We start from the raw sequence: 27868 nt of genomic DNA, 5'->3' as shown, positions 1-27868 counted from the left end.
TTAAGAAAAGAGCTCTTTATTCCACGTCGTCCGATATTTTTACACAAGTAAAATAAAATGCATATCTCTATATACCGCGATCTGGGTGGGAGGCGGCGTTCTGGAACAAACGCTGCCGCCGAACCCTGTAAACATGATGGGGTGGAGATGGGGGTGGCGGGCGGGAGGCATCCGTCAGGGAGGGCCTGGCCTGGCCCGCCCCACGGGTCGGCCACCCGGCTGGCTGGCGGCGTGGAGAGAGACCCCGTATGTACACACACCTGGCTGCTGAGCACTCTCTTGTGTCCGCTGGGGGTCAGCAGGGCCCGAGCACTGTCCACAGCACCAGCGCCAGGCCCAGGGGGGCGAGGCTGCAGGTGAGGCTGGGCAGGGCACCTGAGCCTTCTGAGTCACCAGTCCCGCCACCCCCGCTGCCTGCCTGGCCCAGACGGCAGTGGCTGCGGGTGCGGTTCTTGCGTGAACAGCCTGGCCTCCGGCGAGGGCCCGAGGTGGGGAACCCTGGTGACTCGGAGCCCTCGGGCCGCACTGCGGTGAGCGGGGGCTCAGCAGAGCCAGGCAGAGTCCCAAAGGGGGAGTCGTTGATGTGCCGTGGGCCAGAGCCGTTGCCCGGGGGGCTGTCACCAGGCGGCACGCGTCCCTTCAGCGCATTGCCTGCCGAAGCTGGTCTTCCAGGCTCCAGTACTGAGGCCTTGTCAGCGGCGTCTGGCTGGCAGCACTTGGGAAGCCCCAGCAGCTCCTCATCGGTGGCCCTGCCGGTCCAGATGGGATGGTAAGGGCCGGTGGCCACAGCGCAGCCCTGCAGGTCATTGGCAGCTAGGCGTTTGAGGTCACGGCCAGCCAGGCGTTGCGGGAGGCTGCAGGGCACCTCAGAGGAGGAGCCGCGGAACTTCTGCAGCCAGGCCCAGAGTGGGCGTGCCCGGCAGTCACACACCCAGGGGTTGTCGTTGAGCCTCAGGTACTGCAGGGCACGCAGGGGCGCCAGGGCCTCAGTGGGCAGCGCTGATAGATTGTTGGCAAACAGATAGAGTGTCATGAGGCGGCCCAGGTCACGGAAGGCGTGCGGATGCACATGGGCCACACGGTTCTGGTGCAGTAGGAGACGGTCGAGGCTGTGCAGGCCGCGGAAGGCGCGCTCGGGCACGCTGGAGATACGGTTGCCGTGCAGGAAGAGGTGCGTGAGGTTGCCCAGGTCGCGGAAGGTGTCATCAGGCAGCGCCTGCAGCGCGTTGTCCTGCAGGTAGAGGTACTGCAGGGCAGCCAGGCCGCGGAACAGCCCCGGACCCAGCTCCTGCAGGCCGCAGCGGTCCAGGTGCAGCGTGTGCAGGCGGCCCAGCCCGTGGAATGTGGCAGGGTCCACAGACCGGAGCTGTGCATTATCGCTGAGGTCCAGCTGCTCCAGGAGGGCCAGGCCGGTGAAGGCGGCCGCGTCAATTCGGGCCAGCACATTCGAGTGCAGCCACAGGATGGTGAGGTTGCGGCAGGCGCGGAAGCTGGCAGCTGGCACATGTGAGATGCGGTTGCCGTGCAGGAAGATGCGCTGGCTGGCGGCAGGGATGCCCACGGGCACAGCCTGCAGTCCCTGCTGGGGGCAGCTTGTCGTCACCTTGGGCTCATTGTAGCATACGCAGGCACCTGGGCACGGGGCTGCCACCCGCCAGGCCTGCAGCCACAGCACCCATGCCAGCAGCCGGCTCCCTGTGGGCAGAAGACAGAGTGGTTAGCAGGCAGGGCAGGGGTACTGGAGAAGCTGGAGGTTTTGCTAGAGCCAGGTGGGCCCCGGAGATTGGGTCTCAGGAGGACCTGGGGCTGGGTCCAAGATGTGGCCACCACCCCTGGGAATCGCGGTGTTGGGATCCCTGCTTCATAGGCCTCATGGACGATGCTGGGCTAGAACATGCCTTGGAGCCACGCACTCTACCCTGGAAGCCACATCTGCAGACTCCCCATACCACACATCCGGTGTTCACACACCCGGGAGCAGCCCACTGGGTCACCAGGGGCACTTACTTGAAGGCCTCCTGGAATGGGCACTCGTGACTGCAGGTACCTCCTCAGGAATCCAGTGAACACAGAGCCCGCACTGCAGGAGTCCCCGGGGGGTCCCAGTGGGGGTTCCACCCACAGGGCCTAGGAAACACTGCAACGGGGCTGGGGTCCCTCTGGGCACGTCTGCTATCTCAGAAACAGGCGCCTGGATGCCCGAGGGCGGGGGTGGAGGGCAAGTGTGTCCAGGGCTCGGGAGGAGTCGCGTCCCACAACCACCCAGGCAGGCTGCTCCCTCCTCCACACATCCTCCTTTCAAGCACTTCCTGACTTGGCAGGAACCCTCCTGAAGCCTCCGCCCCCTGGCCTCATTCTCTGCTCCATCTCCTCCCTGGGAGGAGTTCACTCCTCCCCAGCCAACCCCTGCAGTGCCAGCTGCCTGCACCCCTCCCACCCAGACGCCATCAGCAGGGATAGCCTCCCAGTGGGTTCTCCCCCAGCCCCAGAGGTCTGCAACCCCTCCTCCATTACAGGGCCAGATACATCTGGGCCTTCACCAAGGCCCTACATGGGCAGTAGTCCCTGCCGGGGTGCCGCATCCAGAGCTGGTCTCACCAGCGGGGTCACCCACTCCGGAGTAAGCATTCCTGCCTCTCATTCCACCATTGAGCCCTCACCCCTTTCGAATGCTGAAGATTCTTTCCACCTTCAGGAGTGAGTCTATTAAAATGTGAATCCCCCTGGGAGGGTTACGGCTTATCAGCTAACACTTGAGTTATCAGCTAACACCTGCGTTGACAGCTAACACCTTCCTCCGCAGCTGGCTAAGAGCAGGATTCTGCAGACATGAGGCCGGCTAAGTGCTGGGGTTGGAGCCAGGCAGGAGGAAGGAGCGGACCACAGGCCAGCTTCCTTAACCCAGAACTGTGACCCTGGGGCCCTCCTACCCACATGGGGCCCCTGCCCCACTGGGTCCTCTCTGCTTGGGCGGACAGTGCAGTCCCCCTAAACGCAGAGCCCAGCAAGCCCAGCACGCACAGTGACCGCTGGGCATGTGCGTCCTCCCAGACTCAGGTTCATAGGTCCTCAGACCTTCTCCCCACAGCCTGGGGGCCTCCTCTGCCACACCCCCTGCCCCAGGGCCATTTGTTGGCTACCAGGGAGATGGCAGCCCAGGGATGGGGGTCTGGAGGCCCCTCCCTGGGTGGGCTGGGTGAGGAAAGCACCTGGCCTCGTGTTCTGTTTAAACTGCGGGACACCCTCTCTGCTCTCTTTCTACACACTCTTCCTAGGAAGGTGGGGCCTGACCATGCCAGCTCCCCACTGCTGTCTCACCTGCTGTCACCAGAGGGAAAACTGTGCTATGTAAATGGCACTTCTTGTCCTGGGGCCAGGTGGGGTGGAGGCCCCACACGCTCATGGGGCGGGGTCAGGACTCACTGCCACATTATCGACCACACCACACCACTGACTGTGGGGGTCACCAACTGAGCCTTGTCACCAACCATACCATGCGGCTGACTGCACCCACCAAGACTAGCCACCCATGGTGGCCACGCCCACCACATCACCACTGAGCCACGCCGCCATGCCACCACTGTCCCGTGGTCCCAGGCCCGAAGCTGTGGGCTGTGAGTCTGGCTGTGGTCAGGGCTCAGCTCACTCCCCTTGAACCGAGCCCTGTGCTCAGGGATCTCCTCCCTCCCGAAGCAGCTGCGTGTCCACTCTAAACATGCCCCCAGCGAGGTGCCAGAACTGAGCCACACGGTGGTGCGGGGTCGGGGGAGACAGGGGAGGACCTGGGGGAGTGGCCACGTGGCGCTCAGTTCTGCCAGGAAGTGGGTATTGGGTGCAAAGACACGGCTCGGTTCCTGCCGAGACAACTGCTTTTCGTAAACCAACTTCTGAGGGTCGGGTGAGGTGGGCTCTCTTCTCGCTGCAGCCACGGTAATTGGCTCCAGCCCGGCCCCCCTTGGGGCCTGCCCGCTGGTCTCCATGGCAACCCCTCTGCTGAGCAAGCGGGAGGGGGCATCTTTTTATGAGATAATCAAACCCAACTTTGCAGCATAGGTTTGTCTTCACAGCCGGGGCCCTGGGATGAGGGAGACCCAGCCAGGTGGTGGGAGGGTGTCCTCTGACCCCATCTCAGGGGCCAAACTGGTGACTCAGCAGCCTCCTCCCTGGCCCCACGGTGGACTGCAGCCCCTCCCCACCCCAAAAGACCTCCCTGGCCTGTGGCCCCTGACCTGTCCCCCGGGCTCTGCAGCCTCAAGGCCACAAGGCCTCTCTGAGCCTCTCGCCCACCTTTCTCTCTCCTCTATCTCCCTGGCCAACTCTAATAGGACACTCTACTGTCCTTCTGGAGACAGCCTGGCTTCCCTGCCTGCCATCACCCCACTTTCCACTCTCACCCAGTCTCACCCTGGCCCCAGTTCTCACGGAGCCTCCAGTATGAGCTCTGTCCTTCCTGCCCCTTGCACATGGGGTGAACAACCAGCCCAGCCACGGCCCCAGCTCTCACGGAGAAACCACGGACAGCGTGCCTGTCCACCGTCCCCACCCAGGTTGGCCCTGCGGCCACCTGAGCCTGCGAGGGCCCCAGAGGGCTCGCCTCAGCCTCCAAGCTGCACACAAACTGGTACATCTGTGCCTCTCCCACCCTCCCAGGCCAACTGACGTCTCTTCTTTCCTCCAGGGTCTCCTCCTGGGACCTCCCCGGAGGATGGCCCTGCTGGCTGTCAGGGCTGGGTCATAGCTAGGAGCTCCTGTCTCAGCTCAGGCCTGGCTCAGGAGTCACGGTCGGGGGAGGGCTGGCTCTCCTGCCTGGAAGGCTCTGAGCTTTCCCAGCGGGGACAGTGACCGGACACTGACCCACAGCCTCTCCCTGCGGCAGCCAGACTGGGCAGGGTAGGACCCCGGATCACCAGGCTGAAGGCCCAGGAGGCTGGGAAGCAAACAGTCCAGGACGCATCCCCCCGACGGGAGCAACAGGCAGCCCAGGTGGGCACCTGCACCATCAGTTCCGGTGAGTGGAGGGCTGTTCACGTTCACTGCAGGAGGGAGGGGGAGGAGGGAGGAGGCGGGAGGAGGCAGAGGGAGGAGAACGAGGAGGGCAGGAGCAGAGGGGAGGAGTGGAGAAGGGGGATGGGGAGGTGGCGGTGGGAGGCTCTGGGGATGTGCCCAGCCAGCGGGCAGGCAGGCGGCTGCTGAAGTCAGCAGCTCACCCCAGCAGCCCAGGTAGCTGAGCCAAGCCGAGCAGGGATGACCTTCTTCATGTGGTCCCTGGCCCCCACTGTTCCTGGGGCCCCGCCCACCTCCGTGCCCTGCCAAGCTTGGGCTGAGGTCCCACAGGGATGCCTCTGCCTCTGCCCAGTGAGGCCAGGAGGCAGCGCAGGGCAGGCAACTGTGGAGGCCCCGAGCACCGGCTTTCATCCACGCACAGCTTGGCGCCCTCAGGCCCCGATGCTGCTCCTGGGCTGGGATCACCGCAGGGTCCCATCACCTGCTATAAAAAGATGTGAGACAGCAATACAATTACAGATTAGGAAACTGAGGCAGTGAGTGGTTAAGCCCTGCCCTGCTCCCACTCCAGACTACCCAGGTGGAGAGGCAGCCAAGGGAGACAGTCACGGTGCTGCCCGGAGGGGCCACGAGGCATGTCCTGCCCAAGCACGAAGGCTGGTGGCCTGGCTAGTAATGGGGGAGGGTGTGGAGGGGCTGGGCTGCAGGCCACGTGCAGAGGGGCAGGCAGCGCCCTCCTGTGCCATGGGTGGCTGGGAGGGGAATCTCCAGGGAGGCTCTGAGCTGCTGCTTCCCAGGGCTGGGGTAAGAGGCTGCAGAGGGCTGGGGCTGGGGGTGGGGCCAGCTGTAGCACAGCCGGGACATCAGTCAGCTCAGGATCCTCTCGGACACCAGCCATGTCCCCGTGAGGCGGTCACGTCACAGACCACAGTTATGAGGCAGAACAGGAGGCCACAGCTCAGTGCACTAAGGCCAGAAATAGCTCCAGGCGGGGGTGGCGGGCCTATGTCATCCCCACACCACAGAGGGTCAGGGCACCCCTCCCACGCCTGCTCCCCACTCCTGGCCCTCCACCACTGACTCACTCCCCCCGCCCCCCACCCATCTGTCCCCCGATCCTCGCTTGCTTCTCACATGCACACCCACCCGCCATCCATCCTCAGGCCCACAGACACGTGCAGGGGCAGCCAGAATTCCCATGGTGTTTCCTGTGCCCTTCCAGGGCTCCAGGTGCTGGGGCAGGAGATTGGCAGCAGCTCCTGGTGGGGGCAGTCTGCCCTTGAGAGGTCCTTAATCTCCTAGGGAAGTGGGTACCAGCCCCTGATGCCCTGGCCCTGGCCCCTGCTCCTTGTTGATCTTGGCTGCAGTGGCAAGGTAGACAGACCAGGTCAATAACAGGCAAGGACACCTGCCATGGTGAGAGGGCATTGGACCCAGACTGAAGCAGCTCCAGGCCTAGCTAGCTACATGCTGTGGGGGAAACTGAGGCCCAGTGTAGGCAGAGCCTTCGGGACTGGCCTCCTGAGTGTGCCTGGTGCTCCCTCGGCCCCTTCGGCTCCACTCTTTGCCCTGGCCGGCAGGGCTTGTCCCTGCCCCGTGATGCTGGGCTCATCAGAGACAACGAGATGTAGGTAGGTCCAGGGCCAGCAGGCCAGGCCAGAGGCTGGGCCCTTCAATCCAGCAAATTCTCTTGGAGGGAGTGTCAAGTTTATTGAGCCATTTTACAAATGAGGAACATAAGAACTGGTGTGGGTATAATCAATAGCAAACATAATCCAAGGTCAAATCCAGTCACATACTACTTACAAGAAACATGCCTAAAAGTACACAAAATCTTGTAATTAAAGATATTACCAGAAAAATAATAACAAGTAAAGCAGGAGAAGCCACAGCCCCAGGGCTAGCGGGCTTCCCAGCCTCATGGCCCCAGGGGTGTTAAAAGGTCTTGCTGGGCAGTAAAGGCTCAGCCACCTCCGCTCCTAACCTGAGGTCCACAGTCCTGTTTCCAGCCAGCAGGGCACCCTGAGAGGGTATACCTTTCAAGTCACAGACACTGAAGCTAGCAGAGGATGGCCTGGCCCAGGTGAGAGCTGGCAGCCCTGGATGGCACCCTCACCCCAAGGACACATCAACATGGGCCACACTGTGCAGGATCATCCACTCCCTTGGCCCTCCCTCCGTCCCTTGGCAAGGTGTGAAGTGGCCCCTGTCCCAGGTGCTGTGCTGAGTGCCACTCACACAAGACCAGGCCAAGGAGCCGGGTCCCAGGCACTCACGGTCCATGGCCAGCTGACCATCGGTGGCCACCCTGCTGCATGGCAGGTGCCCTATGGGAGAGTTAGGAGCCACAGAGGCCTGAGCCAGCCCCAGGCAGCATGAGGATGTTGGCAGGAGCCCAGGAGCCCACTGCCAGCCAAAGGGTCTCGGCAGAGCCCCTAGTGGGCAGGATCCTTGGCCTAGCACCTAGGCCTCAAGGATTCATCTTTGGTCAAGGCTGGGTTGCCTGTGTGGAGGGCTCCAGAACCTTGCCCCATCCAGCCCACACACCCCTCACTGGAGGTGCACCCTCCTCGGCTCCCACCCCAGTGAGCCCCACACTGGGGGCCCCTGGAGGCTCTGCCCAGTGGCGGCCTCGCCCAGCCCAGGGCACAGCCAGTGCCCCCTTGCCCCACAGGAGGCTAGAGCCCACCCTGCTCCTCCAAGCTCCATCAGGAGCCAACAAACACCCACTGCCTAATTATCTGGAGAATCCTATCTCCACCAAGGGCTCATCTTGGTCCTGCAGCTAATTCAATCCAGCAGCCAGAGCAAGCTGAGTCCCCAGAGGACGCTAATGAGGAAGTGGCCGGTAGCTGGCATGCTCCCAACCTGGGGATGCACTCTGAGCCAGGCCTGGGCCCAGCATTGCCATACACCTGCCTCCCATGCCCATCTGCCTGCCTGACCCTGCCCAGTACCTGGTGCCTAGCCCTGCAGGGCCCACATCCACTCCCATGGGCTAGCATCCAGACCTAAGCCCCAGCCCTTCCACACTCCCCCAGGACCCTGGATCTGCTGCACGCACAAGGCTGACCACTGCCTGTGAGCCCAGAGTGTCGGCCTTGACAGGGCAGGAGGAAGTACAGGAGCACATGCTCAGGGTGCACGAGCCAGGAGCACAGACTCAGGGCATGCAATGGGGACCCCTGGGGGTGCACACAATAGGCGTGCATACCAGAAACACACAATAAGAGCCCCCAGGGCTGGTCAGGGCTCAGGGAGAGTCCACTGAGCAGTAGACGGTTGCTGGGATGTGAGCCCCTCCCAGGAGCCAGGGCCCAGCTGGAGGGTCTGCACGCCACTGCAGTGGAGGAAGACGGGTAGGCACATCCCCACGTGTTCTCTTGCCCTCGGCATTTGTAAAACATGATCAACCAGGCAGGCGAGCGGCCTCTGTCCGAGCAGAATTTATTCTGCTGTGAAAAGACACATGTGCGTCCTGAGGCTCTTGCCGGCTCGTTCTCAGCAGCCTTGGATCAGCCTCAGTCAGCAGGACAGCAGCTGGACAGGCTCCCATTGGAGCCATCCCAGGGACTGCCCAGCCCTTCACATTAGAAACTGAGCTGGGGGCAGCAGCTGGCCCACGGCACATAAGCAGTGCCTGCTAGGACCACAGAGAAGCTCAGCCAGGCAGGGCCAGTGGGATCCAGCGCTCCCCAGGGGATGAGGAATCTAAGAGGCAGGAGAGGATCCTCCTCAGCCTGGGATGTTCCCATTGGGATTCCCCCAGCCAAGGCCAGAGCTCCGTGTCCGGGGGCCAGAGTGGAACCCTTGTCAGAGCCAACGGGCCTTGGCCTCCTATTCTACTGGCACCTGGCAAACTGGCCCAAGGGCTGGCTGCTGCTTCTGTAAAGGATGTGCTATTGGCAGCCAGCCACACCTATGTGTTCACGCATTGTCCATGGCTGCTTTCCCGCAACAACAGCAGAGCTGAGTTGTTATGACACACTGTGTGGCCCACAAAGCTGGAATTATTTAGTATCACACCATTCACAGAAACAGTTTGCCGACTTGGTTTGTGAGCAAGCCGAGTGTGGGTGCTGCCACCTTCACCCTCACAATGGCCCCAGCAGTTCACTCAGACCCCCAGCTAACGAAAAGGAAACCAAGGGTCAGAGAAGGCCATGGTCATGCTGAAGTCACATAGCCAGGTGAACAGAGCCCAGCAACCTCAGTGCAGGCTCAGCTCTGCGGAGACCTGGGCAAGGTCAGCATCTCACGGAGGCCTAGGGTGAGGGGTTCTAGGCAAGAAAGAGACTCACAAATACTGAAATACTCTGCAGGTCAAAAGAGAAACAATCATTTTTCTAAAGACGCTGTCAGGAGTCTCACAGTCAAACATGCATAAAATAGGACAACTTAACACAAATAAGTTGGGAGGGGTGGCTCACACCTCAGCCTCCTGAGTAGCTGGGATTACACACACACACATGCATGCACACACACACACACACACAAAGAGAACAAAATGGTTGTAAGGAGAGGGGGACAGCAGAGGAAGTGCTGAATGACACAGTCCGGCTTGGGAGGAAAGGACTCGGGTGGCACTTCAGAGGAGACAAATCCAGTGCAGGTAGTTTTGAAGAGGGCAGTGGTTTAACTGAGGTAGGGGGTCTCTGGGGACAGCGCCCCTCCATGCCAGTCCACCCACCTTGGAACCCTGCAGAAGCTGGGCCGAGGCCTCTCCCTGCACCTTGTATCAGGGACTCTGGCCAGGTCACACCAAGGTGGCTTATGACCCATTAACATCAAGCTGCCTCCCTGGGCTGGACAGGGCCTGGAAAGAGGTGACCTGGGCAGATCTGGGTCGATGTACTTCCCAGGACATCAGGATTCCAGCTTCTGCTAAAGGGATCTTCACAGTTAATAACAAAGAAATATTAAAGATGAGAATACTTGGTCCAGGAAACAAGAGAGGAAAGGGAGCGCAGTCCCTCCTTGCAAACAGGATGCCCTGGACCACCCTCCACGGCCTCAGGCCTGGCTGCTCCTGCAGACCCATGGCCAAGATTGTGAAGGAAAAGTAGGCTGTGGAGGCATTTTCTGTCCTTGTTATCATCATTGTAAACATACTCATCATCATCATCACCATCCTCATCACCATCATCACCATCACTATCACCACCACCATCATCAGCAGCAGCATCATCACCATCATCACCACCAATATCATCATTACCATCCTCATTACCATAATCCCCACCAATATCATCATTACCATCCTCATTACCATCATCACCATCCTTAACACCATCATCCCATTACCATCATCACCATCACTATCATCATCATCACCATCCTCATCACCATCATCACCATCACTACCACCACCACTATCATCATCATCACCATCATCACCATTACCATCCTCAACATCATCATCACCATCACTATCACCATCACTATCATCATCACCATCCTCATCACTATCACCATCATCACCATCCTCATCACCATGACCATCATCACCATCCTCATCACCATCACCACTATCACCATCAGTATCACCATCACTATCATCATCATCACCATCCTCATCATCACCATCATCCTCATCACCATCCTCATCATCAATATTACCATCATCACCATCACTATCACCATCCTCATCACCATCACCATGACCATCATCACCATCCTCATCACCATTATCACCATCATCTTTATCCTCATCACCATCACTATAACCATCATCACCATTCTCATCCTCATTATCCCCATCACCATCCTCATCACCATCACCACCAGCATCCTCATCACCATCACCATCAGCATCCTCATCACTATCATCACCATCCTCATCACCATCACCATCATCACCATCCTCATCACCATCAACATTATCACCATCCTCATCACCATCATCACAATCACTATACCATCACTAGCATCATCATCATCACCATCCTCATCACCATCATCACATCACTATCATCACCATCATCATTATCACCATCAGTATCACCACCACTATCATCATCAGCAGCACCATCCTCATCAACATCACCATTATCCTCATCACCATCATTACCATCACTATCATCACCACCATCCTTATCATCATCATCATCATTACCATCATCACCATCACTATCACCATCACCACCATCCTCATCACCATCATCACCATCCTCATCACCATCATCCTAATCCTCATCACCATCACTATAACCACCATCACCATCCCCATCATCCCCATCACCATCCTCATCACCATCACCATCACCATCAGCATCTTCATCACTATCATCATCACCATCATCATCCTCATCACCATCATGACCATCCTCATCCTTGTCACCTCATCACCATCAGCATCCCAATCGCCATCATCAGCATCCTCATTACCATCATCACCACCATCCTTATCCTCATCACTATCATCATCACCATCATCACCATCACCATCCTCATCCTCATCACTATCATCACCATCACCATCATCACCATCATCACATCACTATCATCACCATCCTCATCACAATCACTATCATCATCATCACCATCCTCATCATCACCATCATCCTCATAACCATCACCACCGTCAGCATCCTCATCCCCGTCACCATCATCGTCTTCATCATCATCACTATCATCATCACTATCATCACACCAGCTCTGTGCAAGGCCCTTAGATAGAGGGCAGCCTGGGGCTGACCTCACACAAGGATAGGAAGCCCCAGGTGAGCAGTGGGTCAGTACTGGGTGGACACCAGATATCCCTGGGCAGAGGCCCTGGCCCAAGGATGGGGAAGGGGACAGGGGATGGGGAGTAAGAAATGAGGGCCCCTCGCCTCCCTGGGACAGCCCAAGGTGCAGCCTTTCCTCATTCCTGGAGGTTTCAGGACATCCCTGTGCTGCATCCTCCCATAGTACAGTGAGGGGGTGACTGTCAACCCACTCCTCAGATGAGGCACTGACTGAGGCAAGGGCCTTGCTGGCCATCTTGCAAGGCCAGGAGACAGTGCACACAATCTGGACTCCAAGATCCCTGCCCACCCCCATCTTCATCACCACTATCCTTATCACCATGATCATCCCCAGGCGACCAGAGCAGACTCTGAGCCCCAGGAATGACACAGCAGGGAGGGGCAGCCACTCTGGGCTCCCTAGTCCCCCATGGCACCTCAACCTCAGCCCAGTAGGCTGCCTTCCCAGGGATGGCTGAAGGTAGGCCCTGGGGTCTTGCAGCCCTGGGCTCAGATGTAGCCTCTGCACCCCCTCACAGAGTAGGCAGAGAATCTGCCAGCCCCCTCCAAATCTGTCCCCACACCAGTGATGTGAGGACAATGAGAGGCCAATACCTAACTCCCCCCAGGACCCCAAAGAAACCCCACCCAGGCTCCCACCCAGCATCCTGCCTCCCCAGAGGCCTGCCAATCTGACCTGGGTCAGCCTCGTCTCAGGTGAGGAGTCCAGGGAGGCAAGGTACACCTCACAGTGTCCCAGAGCCACAAGGACCCCTCTCCTCCAGTGGTCTTGCAAGGCCACTCTGGCCTGGCCTGGCAGTAGCCCCGCTTTATTGAGGAGATATGGCAGGCAGGATCCTGGCTGCGTCTGGGCTGGAAGAGGGGGCAGCAGCCAGGCTGTGCTACAAACCCACCTGGAGCCACTTCCTCGCTGCTTCTGCCCATCTCAGCCTCAGCAGAGAAAGAAGGCTTGAGGACAGGCCTGGTGCAGCCTGACTCATCTCATGAGAGACCCGGCCTGTGCTCAGAGTTGAGTTGCTGTGGCTTCTCATGCAACGCTGATGGTCCCCCTCCCCTGCTCACCCACCATGTGTTAGACACGGGGATCTGCATGAAAGACACGTGTTCCTCCCCTTCCAGAGACCCACCGAAATGAGGGTGATGCAGAGTGAGGAGTGGGGAGCCCAGTGGCAGGCTGCTCCCCTGGAGAAACACCCAGAGAAAGGGGTTCCACCACTGGTATCCAGGGGCACCCAGGGCCGATGGGCAGAAGAAAAGCTCCATCTCAGCAGAGCAGCCAACCAACTTCCCTCATAAAAGTGACCAGAAAACCAGTGACCACCAGGCATCCGGAAAACATATCAATGCAGAAACAGAGGGAGAATGATGCTAGAGGAAGCCGACAGTGTGAGAAAAAGACAAAAATTAGGAGAAACATCTAATTTGTGTCTTCCTAGGCATAGATGGGGATTTAAAACAAGAATAGGGTGCTATGAACAAGGAGGCATCAGACAAAAAGAAAGAGTGCCTGGAAATTAAAAATAGAATCACTAAAATTAAAAAAAAAATCAATACAAGTGTTAGAAAACAAGGTCAAAGAAATCTTCCAGAAAGAAAAACAAAGGAGAAAGAAAAATGAATGAGATTTGGGAGACAAATATAGGTTGAACATCTAAGGGGAGTTCCAGAAGAGAAAACAGAAAACTGAGAAAAGCTAGCAAAGAAATAATACCAGAAAACTTCCCAAAGCTGAGTACCCAGTCCTCCACTGGGCATTCACAGTGCACTTTCAGGCCCCCAGGGGTCAAGAGAAGTCTGAAGCTCCAGGAGGAGAAGCTGGTCACAAAGATGCAACATGAAGCCATGAGCAGCAGTGCACGCTGGTAATCCCAGCACTTTGGGAGACTGAGGTGGGAGGACTGCTTGAGGCCAGGAGTTTGAGACCAGCCTGGGTAACACAGTAAGACCCTGTCTCTACAAAAAACTAAAAAATTAGCCGGGTGTGGTGATGCATGCCTGTAATCCCAGCTACTTGGGAGGCTGAGGTGGAAGGATTGCTTGAGCCCAGAAGTTTGAGGCTGCAGTGAGCCATGATCATGCCACTGCACTCCAGCCTGGGTGACAGAGTGAGACTTTCTCCAAAAAAACACACAACAAAGAAGATGCACTGTCATACTGGCCTTCTTCATGGCACACTAGATGCCAGGAAACAACAACAGTGCAACAGCTTCATAGCTCTGAGGGGAAACTAATTTCAACATGGAATTCTGGACCGAGACAATCCAGCTTGAACATACTTGTAAATACAGGAAGACTTCCGGAATGATTCTTCACTATATCTTCTTTAGAGAGTGAGTCAGGCTTATGTTTCTGCCAAAATAAGGTGCAAACCCAAAAAGAGGAAAACGTGGGGCCCAGGAAGCATTAACTGAAATCTCAACAGGTGGTAAAGGGAAGTTATGGGGCAGCAGGACAAGTGCTTGGGGTGAATCTTTATCCAGGGAAAAAAATGAGACCCCAATAGAAGCCCTGATGTGGGGAAGAGTAAGCCCATGAGGGTGGTGGATGGGTAAAAAACATCAACTGTAAGCCCCAAGGAAAAAAAGACCATGAAAGAGAAGAAAGGTCACCCACCCCAAGGCAGGATTGCGAAGAACATTTATGTGACCTGGATTGGGAAACACTGGCTGTGAATTTAACCGATGGCAGCGAGACAGCCATGCTGAGTGTGCTGGAGGAGACAGAGCTGGAGTAGAAGCTGAGGAAATGTGGCGGCAACCACTGGCAAAGCCAGGGAACAGAGGCGACAGTGGCTGCCTCCCAGGAGGACGCGGGGCAGGGGCAGATTGAGCCCATTCTCCAGACCAGCCTCTGAGGCTGGGTGCAGGTGTTAACTGTGCAATATGTTGTTGACCGAATGTTAATTGTTTTTTTAAAACAACTGCATATTTGGCACTAAAATCTCAGAAAACAGATAAATAAAAAGAAAAAAAGAAAGTATATCTTCCAGAAGGTGGAGACAAATGTGGGTTAGAAGCAGGTGTCTCCAAGGTGCAGGAGGAGAGAGAGGGACAGTGAGAGCTCAAGAGCACCTGGACACACAGCCCCAGGGCAGCTGGCATCTGGCCAGGGAGGATTCACATGCTGCTTTTCCGTCCCCTGCTCGGCCTAGGGTGGCTGAGGATACATCTGGGTCTCCCAGGACACTATGGGCTCTTGGCCCCAGAGACTCTGCAATCCAGACACCCGAAGGGGCAGCTTCTGGCCCAAAAGCCCAACTCTGTGCTTGGGCCTTCCCTGCAGGCCAGGCAGCTGCTCCCCTCGTTCAGCCTCAGAGTTCCTGCCTGCCCACCCAGCCCAGCCCTCACACTGTGATGAAGCCCCACCCCTGGACTCCCCTTTCCCCTGCCTGCTCCTGTCCCCTCCTTGTCACAGATCTGAGCCCCCCACTCCAGGCTGGGGCCCCTCAGGAGCCGGGGGTAGGGGTGTGCGGTCAACACCCAGCAGGGGTCGCCTAGCACTGGGGTGGGTGCGCAGCCCCTGAGCCTCCTTCCGACCTTGGCCGAGTGCACACGGGCTTCTCTCAGCTGCTATGAGAGCCCCCAATGCGTCTCTGCAACCAAACCGAGGCATGCACGCAGCGGCGACGTGAATAAGTAATTGCTCTTTTATTAACAAGTGATAAATTATTCCTATATGATTGTGCGTGATAACTCTTCCTTATTTGAAATCAATTTGGGATGGAAACTGCTGTCGGCTTCTCACCCACAAGGGTGGGAGGCCCAGGTGCCGCTGCCTTTTGGAAAACGAGGTCAGTGTATTTCAGCTACTTCCTGAGGCTGATGCGCCGCCCCACTGCGCAGGGCCAGTGGAAGGGGGTCAGCTGCCCTCCGGGAGGCGGGGCAGTCCAGCCTTATTTCCTCAGCATCTCTGTCTGGGACCCACCCCACCGAGCCCAGGGCACAGAGGGGTCCCCCAAGTCCAAGGCCACACTGGGTGTCACCACAGGGTCATCAGGGGTCAGGGGGCCATGCACAGGCCATACTGCACTCATCCCCCCATGTAAGCCCCAAAGACTGGGCCGCTTGACCTTTCATCCCACAGAGGACACTCCAGCACCCAGCTGGTCTCCTGGCCTGCCGGGGCCACCCCACGGTGGCTTCTCAAACCTGCAAAAGCATAAGCCATTCTCCTAAAATTGTCCTGATGATTTTACAACAGCCCTGCCCCCATCCCCTTTCCTTCCTCCCCCAGCCTCACAGAGGAGGGTCCAGGGACTCAGCCTGTTCAGGGCAGCCCCTGGGCCAGGCCTCAGCACCTCTTCTGTTAATGCATATTTAAAATCTTGCAACCCACCGGGCAGCCAGCCAGCCGGTGCCTCTCTCCCAGGCCAGGCCTGCAGGAAGCCATGCCCCGTCCCGCTCACTCCTCCACTGGCTGCTTCTGCAACCCCCATCATGGCTGCAGCAGGCCTGGAGGCCCGGTCACCCCCAGGCCCAGTCACACGGCCCATGCTTCTTGGCTGGATTTCTCATCTGAGAAATGGGAGGGCTGGGTCTGGGTGAGGCACTTCTGTGGGGCCACTCCCAGGGTCTCCTGACACCCCTCCACCTTCCGCCCACTGCCAGGGTGCCCATTCTACTCCACACCTCGCTGGCCCACTTAGCAGGCTTCTGTGTAGCTTGTTTCTGTCGGTTGAGGCACCCTGGGCTTTGGGCTCCACAGGGGCTGGTGACCTGCATACAGGAGGTGTTCCATAAATGTTTGTCATGTGAATGCACTAAATGCTCATCACTAAGGGCAAGTGGCAGGCTTTGTGCAGCTATAGAGACAGCATTCCCCAGGATGTCCAGCCCTGGGAGAGAGCCTTGGCCCACAGCCCATGAGGCAACGGATGTTCCTGGGTTGGGGGCATGGCTCCAGCACCCCAGTGCCAAGGGCGCGGTCTCTAAGTAGCAACACGGATAGCTTTACTTCTGTTACAGCTCAATGTCTGTGTCTCCCCCAGATTCACGTGTCAAAGCCCTAACCCCCAGTGTGATGGTATTTGGAGGCGGGGCCTTTGGGAGGTGATTAGGGTTAGATAAGGTCACAAGGTTGGGGCCCTCACCATGGCATTAGTGGCCTGGAAGAGAAAGACCTCAGAGAGTGCATGCCCTCCTCTCTCTCCACCCCTCCATCCCCCACCACGTGAGGGCACGGTAAGGAGGTGGCTACCTGCAAGCCAGGAAGGGAACTTCCACCAGCCAGGAAGAACCAGCCCATGCTGGCACCCTGATCTCAGACTTCCAGCCTCCAAAACTGTCAGGAAATTTGCTTCTGTTGTTTAGGATACCTTGTCTATCGTATTTTGTCATGGCAGCCTGATCAGACTAATACAACTTCTTAAAACTTTGGTGTATTTTTCCAGATTTTCTAGAATGAACATGACCTCAGAAAATCAAGAGTGTTTTTCATTTGTTCTGTTTGGTCTTATGCTGACACTGGGCCAGATGGAAGGGTGGGTGAGTCCGTCTTGCAGGTGGCAGGAGCCCCCTCCATGAGCCCCCACGCCCCAGGGTCCCTGCCCATCGTGATCGGTGCTGCAGGGCAGTCCTGGAAACAGTTCAGGGCTTGGGGCCCTGGCTCTGCCTGGGGAGGTCTCAGGCAGGCCCCCCAACATCTCAGAACTGGTTCCCTCAGTTGGAAATGGAGATAAGAAGGCTCACCTCACGGCGGAGGGTAGAGGTGGCACATGGCTTATGGTGGGTGCACAGGAAATGCCTGATCCACCCACAAAGAATGGGGCAGCCTTCACCCGGCCTCTCCCTGGAGGACCTTCTCACATCGCCCCCGGAGGGACCACCATCCCCACCCCACAGAGGAGAAAGCCCAGCTCCAAGGCCAAGTTGCAGCTAGGAAGTGCTCTGCTGGCATCCTACCTGGCCCTGACGCCAGGCCTGAAGCCAGCACCACCCAGGGCTCTGTTGCTCCAAGGTCACTGCCCCTGCTGGCATTTGCTCAAGGAGCTCCCCCTCCAGAATGCCCTGCCCTATTCCCAGACACACTTCCTCTGGGAGCCTCTTCTCCCCCAGCCCCACCCATGCCACCCCTAAGGAGGCTGGCCCCTTCCCAATCCCTTCCTCGTCTGCACCACTGCCTTGCCCAAGGTGTCCATCCTCAGACCCAGTGGGGCCACCATGGAAGCCCGGCTGGGTAATGGCCCATAAGCTCCTGCCCATGGAGTACTCAGGCAGGGAGGGGCACCAGCTTGGCTGAGCATGAGTGACAGGCTGGGTGGGTCTCAACCTCACCCTGGGCCTGGGGTAGCCCCATGCAAGTGAGGATGATGAACACGGTGGACCCCCAGGCAGAAAGTGAGCCACAGGGGGCTGTGCAGGACTGCAGCCCTTCCCTCCCCTCAATTCACTGGAGAGTTTCCTGTTACTCCCCCAGCTCCCAGGGCCCTCATCACCTCAAGACCCAGAGGCAGTGATGGAGACTGTCCTGCAACATAAAGCTCCCTGTGATCTGGGGGCCAGAGGATCCTCTGTACCCTGCCTCCTGGAGTGCTCTGCCTGCAGGAGACAGTGGCGGCACCTTCAGGTGGGGTGGCTTCCCGGAGGAAGTGATACCTCAGCCAGGAGGGGGGCGTGGGGGTGGTCCTGACATGTACCAAGGCTGGGGCTCAAGTGTGCACCATCTCTCAGCCAGGAGGGTGGGGGCACAGGACCAAGGCTGGGGGTCAAGTGTGCACCGTCTCTCAGCCAGGAGGGTAGAGGCACTGGACCACTGGGGCCTCAGGTGTCCTGGTCACTTGTCCCTGGAGTCCCTGGCTATGACAGAGGCCCTGGCGGGCAGCTCGGGGTTGGGGACAGGCCAAGGCATAGGGGAGGGCACAAAGGGAGGTTGGTGCCCCACCCATCACCCATCATCCGCCTCAGGCCACCCCAGGGGACCGGCCTCCGCTCCGGCAGCGGGTGAAGAATGGAATCCATTAGGGCCGCCATCTGTCTCAGCCATGACGGGTCCTCGCGGTGACATCCGGGAGGTATGTAGATGGAATATCTTTATGGGGAGAGTTTTTCTTTTGCCAATTTTCAAATAGGAAGCCAGACACTTGTCACACCTGTCCCTGTATCAGCCTCTGCCTGACATAAATTGGGGCCGAGGCAGGGAGATGAAAGACAGCCTGGACGCAGCCGGGTGTGCAGGGCCCATGTGTCAGGCCGAGGGAGCACCAGAGCCGCAGGCAGCCTCCTGCTGGGGCCAAGGGGAGCTCGCCCCGCAGTCCACCTCCGTAGCCTCTGCCCCTCCCTCCACTCCCCTCTGGACCCACAAGTTCTTCACCCGCCCTCCCCCAACCCACAGCCCTCCAAGCATCTCACCCGGGCAGTGGCCTGTCCTGCAGCCACTGGGCTTCTGTTAGGGGACACTGGAGCCTCCTCAGCCCCCAGGCCAGCAGCTCCAGCTCCTCTTTCAGACCTGGGGCCAGTGTGGCCTCCATGAGCGGTCAATGTGGGGGGCTCAGAGTCCTCAACCTCACCCCCGCTGCCACTCCTAGGGACCTTGTGGGCTTCAGCATGCCTCCCTGGAATCTGGGGGGCTTGGGGGTAGAGCATGTCAAGAATCTCAAGGTCCCTGCGGCCCAGCACGGGACTGTCTTCCAACTGATGCCAGGAAGAATTTGCTAAGAGAATGAAGGGAGAAGCAAGTGACCCCTGTGGGCCTCCCCTGCATCAGGGACTGGACCAGGGCCCCCTGGGAGTGCATCTTGGTGCCCGAAACTGCACCAAGGATGAGGAGGGGAGGACCCTCCCTAGGGGACACTTGGGGTTCACCCGGCAGGCCACACTCAAGTCCACAGTCCCCCATGGCCCCAGCAGGTGGGGCGGGGGACGCACCCAGCTGAGGGAACTGTGGCAGTCCTGCTGCTGTCTCACGTGGCCTTAGGGGGTTCATCTGTAGCCCCCATGGGAGCCCCAAGAAGCCAATCCCTGCTGGGCTCATGGGCTACCACCTCATACAGCCCCATCCCTCGGGAGGCCCTGAGGAGACCCTAGGGCCGGGCAGGGCGTGACCGGCCAGCTCCATGCTCCCTGACAAAGGGGCCTGGATGTCCAGGGAGAGCCAGGCAGGAAGCGGAGACTCAAGTGGAAGGTGTGTGGGAGGGAACGCTGCTGGGCTCCACAAAGAAGGGGGCACCAGAGCCGACTCCCAGGTTCCTGGTGGCACGCGTGGAGGCAGGTGGGGCCAGGAGCACCAGTGCAGCACATCCTGCGTGACCTTGGGCCAGCTCCTCAGCCCTCCCTCGACAGCCGTGCTGGTAGCTGGCCAGGCCCGGGCGAGTGAGTTCCCCAAGTGGGTGGAAGGGGCTTCTGGGGTGGGGGCCATGCCCGGGGGCAGGTGGCCCAACCTCCCAATACCTAGTCCCACACTGCCCTGCCACAACCGAGGACTCTGCCCAAGGACCAGTCAGGGACGAGGCATCCTCTCCAACTGCACTGCGAGGCCAGCACAAGTGAAGGGCAGGACAGAAGCCTCCACACAACAAAGGCAAAGGACCCCATACTTCCCTCTGAGTCACCGCAGAGGTCCTGCGGCAGAGCTCCTGCTGGAACCCAAACTGCACCGCAGGCTCCTCACTGAGAACTAGGGACTTCTCCACATGCACCCAGCCTCCCCTCCGGACTCCACAGCTGCTAGCCCTGCCCGGAGCCTGTGCACCCCACTCCCACCCCGTCATAGCCTCTCAGCCCCACCGTCACTTGGGCTCCCCTGGCATGAACTAACGTGTCTCCCAGGATGTTCTACGAGGACCCTCACGGCAGAAGGACCAATGGGGAGGAGTGGCCCCAGATAGCAGTTCCTTCTCTGTACCCACCAGGGTTCAGCAGAGGCTCCTGCTCCGGGCAGTACAGTGGGGCGCACATGCCCATCCCCACTGGCCACACGGGCCGGCCAGAGTCCAGCCTGGATCTCCCCAGGGCAGGACAGGACAGGTAAGAAGGGCTGAAAACCTGGGAGGCCTCCAGGAGGTGAGGGCCCTGCCACCCCTTCCCACGAGGCCCCAAGGCCCCAATCACTAGTCTCGATTTCCACAGCTAGTTTAGCCCAGGCCACGAAAGGGCGTGCAAGGGGCCTGGCCTGGACAAAGGGGTCCCTGGAGCCAGGTGCACCAAGAGCCTCCAGCTTGCCCAAATCAAGCTGCCATTATGGCCGGGTCCCGTGGGCAGTGCTCACTCACCACCGCTCCAGCTTCACAATAGCTACGTGCAGACAGGGAGGCTCAGAGGGTAGGTGGCTCCTCAGGGGAAACAGAGCGACCCTTGCGCAGCCATCTGGGCCAACTGATCTGCACCTAACAGCCAGCCTTGAAGGCCACCAACCCTGGGGTCTCCCGGAGCTGACCCAGGGACAGACGGGCACCAGGCACTGCCCACGAAGGTGCAACTGATCCTCCTCACCAGCGCCTGGGCCCTCCACCCCTGCCAGTGTAGCTGTCCCACCCTTCATGGATTTCTGCATCCTCAAGCTAGGCCCGGGCTCTTCAAGTGGAGAAGGGGAGGCAGACACAGGTGCCAGGCACTGGGAACTAGGGACAGGGACTTCCCTGGTGAGGATGGAATAGAAGGTTCCTATGTGAGACCCTCTAGCCCAGGCCCTGAGAACGAAGGGGCCAAAGCTTCATCTAGGGGCAGCCATGGGGGAGTTTAGGCAGGCAGTGCCTGGCTGGAAACATGTCTTAGGGAAGCACTTGAATCCCGGGGTGGGGAACAAGATGGGAGGTAGGGAGCCGGGGCCGGCTGTGGCCACAGGCCGGGGACAGAGGCCAGGTCTGAGGCTGGCCCTCAGTGAGGAGTAAAGGGGATGGACCGGGAGACAGGGTGCAAGTTTGACACTGATTTTGCCTTTGGGGATGGGTAGAGGGAAGAGGCTGAGACTCTGGGCTTGGACGTTGGGTACGGAGGACGTGACACTAGCAGACGGGCTGGATCTGGAGGCCTAAGGTGTGCAGTGTGGGGAGCTGTGTGTGCAGGAGAGATGCGGGGCACTAGGGAGCCTGAACCCCTGCTCCACTGCACAGGCCTGGCACACGGCAGGGAGGAGGCAATCACCATTCCCTGACCTGCTGGGACCTGGGAGGCAGGGCAGAGCTGGTGACAGGCCAGGCTGGAGCCTTGGAATGACATCTGGCATGTGGCAGTGGAGGGGGAACATGTAACTGGGGACTGTGGACTCCCAGCTGGAATCCACCTCCACCTTCCACATCCACGCACTGCCTTTTGGTGTTTACTGAGCACCTGCTGTGTGCAGGGGCTGCTCTAGCCTCTGGGACCACCAAGGGCCAGCCCTGCGCAACCCCAGCCCTGCACTCAGCCCCCACCCACTTCCTCCAGAGGCCCACACCCCACACACCGAGGACCCTAGGCGTTTTCCCACTCTTGAAGGCACTGAGCTGGGAACACCACCTCTGGCTACCAGCCGTGGACTGCAGATGAGGCCTACAGTGACCAGGAAGGGTGGAGCTGCCCAAGGTCACACAGCAAGACAGCGCTGCATAAGCTTACCCATGGCTGCCCAGCCTTGGGGAATGGGGGACTTCTGGCATGTCCCCGAGCTGGCTTCATCTGGGCCCTGGCAGAAGGCAAATAAAGGCAACATCTCAACAAGGTTGTGATAGCCAGCACAAACTGAGGACACAGTGCCGGGGATCCAGGCAAGCAAGGGACAATCCAGGAAGGCTCCCAGGAGGAGGTGAGGGGCCTGGAGCCCACCCTGGCCTGAGCCCCTCCTTGGCACTCCAGCCTGCCTAGCCCTACCCCCTTCCTTGACGGGCCCCTCACCCAGCCTCAGCCTTGGCCTGACATTTCCCGTGACATTTGCTGCAAAGAAATAGAGTCATAAATCCAAAGGTTAAATTTGCACATCGCCTCAAATTGCTGGGAGAAGCAGTGGTCCCTCCACCCACTGGGCACTCCGTGGTTGCGGGGTTTGTGTGGCAGGGTCTACCCATCCCGGGGCCCTTGCTGGGGGCCCACAGGTCTCCTCCTCTGGTCCTCCGAGGCACTTCAACCAGTTTCCCAAAACAGGTTCCTGGGCACACCAGGCCCTGAGGTACATTGCATAGGGGTGCCTCTCAGAGAAGGTGCTGCCCACCCCTCTCCAAAACAGGGCCCAAGACACCCTGCGGGAAAGGAGCACCATCAGCAGCACCATTTCATCCAGCAGGTCCCACATTTGACCACAAAGCCCTTATGTGATACTCCCAACATTCCAAAGAACTTCAACTCCATGGACCGTGACCTGTGACAGCCAGCTAAGAATGCCAGGGTGCCGACTGGAGAGCCGAGAGGCACCCGGGGGCCCAGGGCTCTGAGTGAGGCTGGGTCAGCACCCGACACCCCACTCCCAGATCAGCCTGGCTCCATGGGCCAGGGCCCTGAATGGGGCTTACCGTCTGCCAGGCCTGTGTAGACCTACATGGGGACCCTGGCCTGTGCCCACTCAGCCCCTCCTAAGGCCACTCTCGAGGTGTGCCAACAGCCCTGACTTTCTTCTCCACCTCCTGGATCTGGCTGCCATGGGTTGCCTCCATCGGACAGGACACAGCTGCGGAACAGTGCCAGTATCACCCCATGCCCCGCTGCCCCGCTGCCCCGCTGCCCCGCAGGCCATAGTGGGCAAGACCAGAGGCTGTGTGAAAGAGGCAGCGGAGAGGTGGCCCCAAGGCACCCACTGCACAAATGGCCGCCCAGACTCTACTCACTCACCATCACCCACCCGGCCGGCCCACGGTTGTCAAAGGCCTCAGCGGGCTAGGAGGGGCGGGATCTGGACCTGCTGCCGAGTCCCCTGAAATCAGCCCAAGCATCAGTGGAGGGGCACGTGACCAGCCCCCAGACCTGGGGGGTGCCAGCTGAGGACATGGTGGGGTGGGTGTGCAGAGCTGCATCTCCCGGTGCCCAGCTCCACGGCTGTAGGCAGTGCAGGAGGCCGGTGCAGGTTTGGATAAATAAATGATGGTGCATTCTCAGGAAGGGATTCCACACATACCAGAAAACCCATGATGCACAAGAATAGTTCCCGATGTGCAAAATGTTTAAAATACAGTGATAAAAGAAGAAACGGCAGCACACAACACCTGGTGTGGGGGAACCCAGCTGGGCCCCAGGGACAGTGCAGGGAGATTTGTGGGGTGGGGCAGCATGCCCGCCACTCTGATCAGGCTTCCCCAGGCCACTCTGTGACCTCCCATCCTTTAAAGCATTTAATCTTAGAGACGAACGATGCCAAGGATCGCACCCCTTGATTTGCCTGGCTCAGAAGAGAATCTGACAGGCTAAGAACGAACGAGTGAATGAACGAACAAATGAGAAAGTGAACAGATAGATGGTTGGGGCAAATGCAGCATCTGGGATCTGGCTTTGAGGAGGGTGCCTGTGACCTTGGCCTGGGTGCAGCCAGGCGGCAGAGCAGGGACACTGAGGGGTGCCGAGAGGTCCCCAAGAGGGCATCTGCACAGCTGCAGAGGCAGCAGGCGGCCAGGCCGGCTCCTGCAGACCCTGAGGCCCAGGCCCTGGGTGGCTGCAGAGGGTCAGGCAGGCCAGCCTGGGGGTCAGAGGTCAGGCTTACCAGAATGGGGGTGGGACAGCATGAACCTCATTGAGCAGACAGTAGCCAAGCGTCAGGAGCCCTCACTAACCCTGTGCCAGGGCTGGGCGGGGCGCCTGGCTCACACACGCATTTGTTCATTTCCAGGTCATCCTGGAACTCCCCGTGTGCTTCCTGCTCTTGACCCCTTTCCCAGGTGCACAGATCGAGGCTCCTGGTGAGAGGTTCCGGGCCACAGGCCCAGGACAGCAGGAGGGCTCCTCTGCCTCCCGCCCGTTCTGTCCTCACCAGCTGGACCCTCCTGGTGCTGCACCGGCTGCACAGGGCCGTCCGTGCCACAAAGCATGAATTCAAGGCTGGGGCAGGGACGAGGAGGGGGCAATGCTGCAAGGCTGCACTGTCCCTGGGCAGAGGGAGGGGGAGGGCACAGTCCCACACGCCCTGGCCCTCACAGCCCGCCTGTCACTCACAGCAACAGCAAACAAACCCTAGCCCCTCCACAGGCTGTGGGCCAGTCCCCAGCCTCCCAGAACAGCAGGACCTTCCCCCACCTTCCAGGGCCCCAGCCCCTGTGGGGGTGTCCTCCATAGACCCTCCACAAGCCCTCTGGCTTTCAGAGACCTGCTAGGCCAGGCCCTCCCTCAGCCTCTCCCCTGCTTCTCACTCCATGCAAACCTACGTTTCTGCCAGTCCCAGTGGAAAGACCCTGGCACAGGGAAACTGAGGCTCAGGGGTTCCACAGCCACCCAGGTGAAGAACAGGGGGAGGGCAGGGAGGGAGTGAAGGTACTATGGGAGGGTCTCCCAAGCTGGGCAGCATCCCTGCCCTGTCCCCCCTCCACTCACCTGTGGCCTGAGTTGCCTGACTAGGGGCTTTTATTGTCCCTTCTGCAAATGGATGGGGTGAGGGGCCAGCTGGCCGTGCAAAGGTCCCAGGAGGACTCTGCTGAGTCGGGGTGTGGGGAGGTGTTCTGGGTATTCTGACGCAGAAGCACCGGAGTCGGAACTCCACAGGGAAAGCCGGGCCAATTCCGCCCAGCCTCAGCCTGGAAGTGCCCCGATAATCCCTGATGACTGGCCCATGTTGTAGGTGAGGAAGACTGAGGCAGAGAGGTGACGTGTCACACCCAAGTTCACACCGCCAGCAGGTGGCTGAGCCAGGACCCAAATCCAGGTCACGGTTCTGCCACGGCAGGCCCTGCACGTGCCCCTCTGTCAGGTAGGGTCTAGGTGCTGATGGCCACCCATTCCCACCCCCGGCATGGGAGCTCACTTCCTCCTCACCTCAGTAGAGCAGAACAGGGAACAGTACTCCCTTTATAGATGGGAAGACTGAGGCTTAGAAAAAGAGACTGGCCAGCCCCCCTGCTTCAGCTGCCCCTCTGCTAGTATGTTTCACCCTCACACAACCTACAAGGATAACCTGCTGGTCTCCACTCTATAGATGAGCCACTGGTGGTGGCCAAGGGAGCAGGAGGTGTGGCCTGCCAATCCAAGCCCCAGCCCAGGGCCCTTGCCACAGTGCCAGTGGGCCACCCTTGCCCATCATGTAGCATGGCATCCATCTGCTCAGCACCCTACACAACACCGGAGGCAGGGGAGCCCACCACGGTACCCCTCACCAAGAAAGTCCTCACCATGGAGAAACTGAGGCACTGGAGGCAGAGCCTCTGCAGTCCTGCTGGGTCAGGTGCTCCAGTCAGCCAAGCTGCAGCGTCCACCAAGGGTGCCCAGGGTCTGGCCTGTCAGTCACAGTGTTGACCTCATGGCCTGAAATGGGTCTTCCCTGCCCAGGCAGGTTCCAGCCCACCATCATCTATCACTGCCTCAGCCCTGGTGGGTGGGGAGTGGCTGGGAGACCCTGTCCCTCACACCCTGGGCTTTGCGGTATTCAACGAGCCCCCAACACACATTCCAGGGCCTCTGTTCCAGATTAGGCCACAGCCTGTCTAGGCACACAAGGGACACCCACACCCTGGAGGCAAAGAGACATATGCCTATGTGCCCGCAGGCACACATGATCACGCGCACAGACACACGTGCAGACGCATACCAAGTTACACACATGCACACACACACCCGACGGGGGGACCCCCAGGACACGGAGACAGACAGGCAGAGGTGGGGCCCAGGATGTCTTGCCCCTGTCTGTGGGCCTGGCCTCCCCACTCAACACACTAGCATGTGGGTGCGGGAGTGGGTATTGCGAAAGGGGCCCCGGCATGTGCCACCCGTGGAGACCACAGCAGGCATGCCGCGTGCATGCATGTGTGGCCGTGGGCGTGCAGGCGGGGGCGAGGACACAGATATGCACCCTCAGAGTCCGTGTGTGCACCCAGTGTTTGTGCATGTGCACACTGGGGCGGCGTTGGCTCGCATGTGCACCAGAGGTGTGCAAGTGTGCAGTCCGTGTAGACACGTGCACGTGCAAGGAAACGTGTGTGCAGCCTGCGGCACCATGGACATCAGTAGGGCAGCCTGGGTGGGCACCTGGGGAGCACCCGGGGAGCACCCTCCAGGCAGGGCATGCCCAACTCACATGGAGCCCACCCTCCCTTGCCCGCACCGTGGCACCTCACACCCGGTGGGGCGGGGGAGTCCCACGAGGGCTGCTAGGGAGGGGTTGCTGATTGCCCCACCGCCCCTGATTCCCCCAACCAAGCCTCTCAATGTCCCTCGGGCTGCGGATGGCGGGCGTTGCTGCCTCCTCTCACTGCCCGCCCTGGAGGCAGCGCTGGGACAACCCTGTCCCCCACGCCCTCTACTGTCGCCAACGCCCCCATTCATCCCACTGTGGACTGACCTCGGAGAAACGGGAGGTTCTGAGCCCAGACCGTGAGGCGGGGGTGGAGGCGGCCTGACACCCCCACCCACCCTCGGTACCCACGTTTCTGCAAAACCCGCTCGTTAACCCCTTGGTGGCCGGGGTGCTCCGAGGCCGGGCCCCGCCCTTCCAGCCCGCGGCCCCCGCCCCGGACTTGGCCCAGCATCGGGGACCCCCGGACCGCCACCCTCGGCCCTGCCGTCGCCGTCAACTTTCCCGGGAAGCGGTAACTTTTCCTGCCGCCTCCGGCTCCGCCCTCCCAGGGCCGGGGCGCCAGCGGCCCCAGCCTGGCGAGGCACTGCGGTGGCTTTCCCGGCCGCCCGGCTAGGCTTCCCCCGCCTCGGCAGCCCGGGACGGGCCCTGCGGCTCCGGGGAGGGGGCAAGCCGCCCCACTCCGCGCCCCGCCGCCTGCCGGGCTCGGGTGCAGCGCGGACACTCACCTCCAGCGGACGCCCTCTTCATCGTAGGGCTTGGGCGGGGCGCGTCGGGGACTGAAAGTCGTTTCGGGGCGGGCGCCCGTCTCCCCGCGGCCGGGTCCGCATCCAGGCGCCGCCTCTTCGGCCCGGCCCCGGCCCGGCCGCGGGACGAGGCTCGGCGCGCTCCGCTCCACCCGGCTTTGGCTGGGCTCGGGCCGCGGGCGCGCAGGGCGCGCAGGGCGAGGGCGGCGGCGGCGCGGACTGGCGGGGCGCTCGCAGCGCGGGCCGCCGGGAGGATGAATG

At 59.8% G+C, this 27868-nt stretch overlaps 1 protein-coding gene and 1 long non-coding RNA gene across 2 annotated transcripts; one reads left to right on the top strand and one right to left on the bottom strand.

The window, feature by feature from the left end:
* RTN4R (reticulon 4 receptor) lies at nt 1-27868 on the bottom strand. Its single transcript, XM_024240218.3, has 2 exons — nt 27590-27868; nt 1-1695 (listed from the first exon to the last, which is right to left on the bottom strand). Exons 1-2 carry the CDS (start codon nt 27609-27611, stop codon nt 296-298), a joined length of 1422 nt encoding a protein of 473 aa, XP_024095986.1. The 5' UTR covers nt 27612-27868; the 3' UTR covers nt 1-295.
* On the top strand, nt 4047-14294 carry LOC134761194 (uncharacterized). Its single transcript, XR_010139492.1, has 2 exons — nt 4047-5008; nt 12873-14294. It is a non-coding gene; the product is annotated as an uncharacterized LOC134761194 (long non-coding RNA).

Source organism: Pongo abelii, chromosome 23, assembly GCF_028885655.2.
Source record: "Pongo abelii isolate AG06213 chromosome 23, NHGRI_mPonAbe1-v2.0_pri, whole genome shotgun sequence".
NCBI classification, from domain to species: Eukaryota; Metazoa; Chordata; class Mammalia; order Primates; family Hominidae; genus Pongo; species Pongo abelii.
The sequence above is the reverse complement of the archived record's forward strand: the minus strand, read 5'-3'. Positions and strand labels throughout refer to the sequence as shown.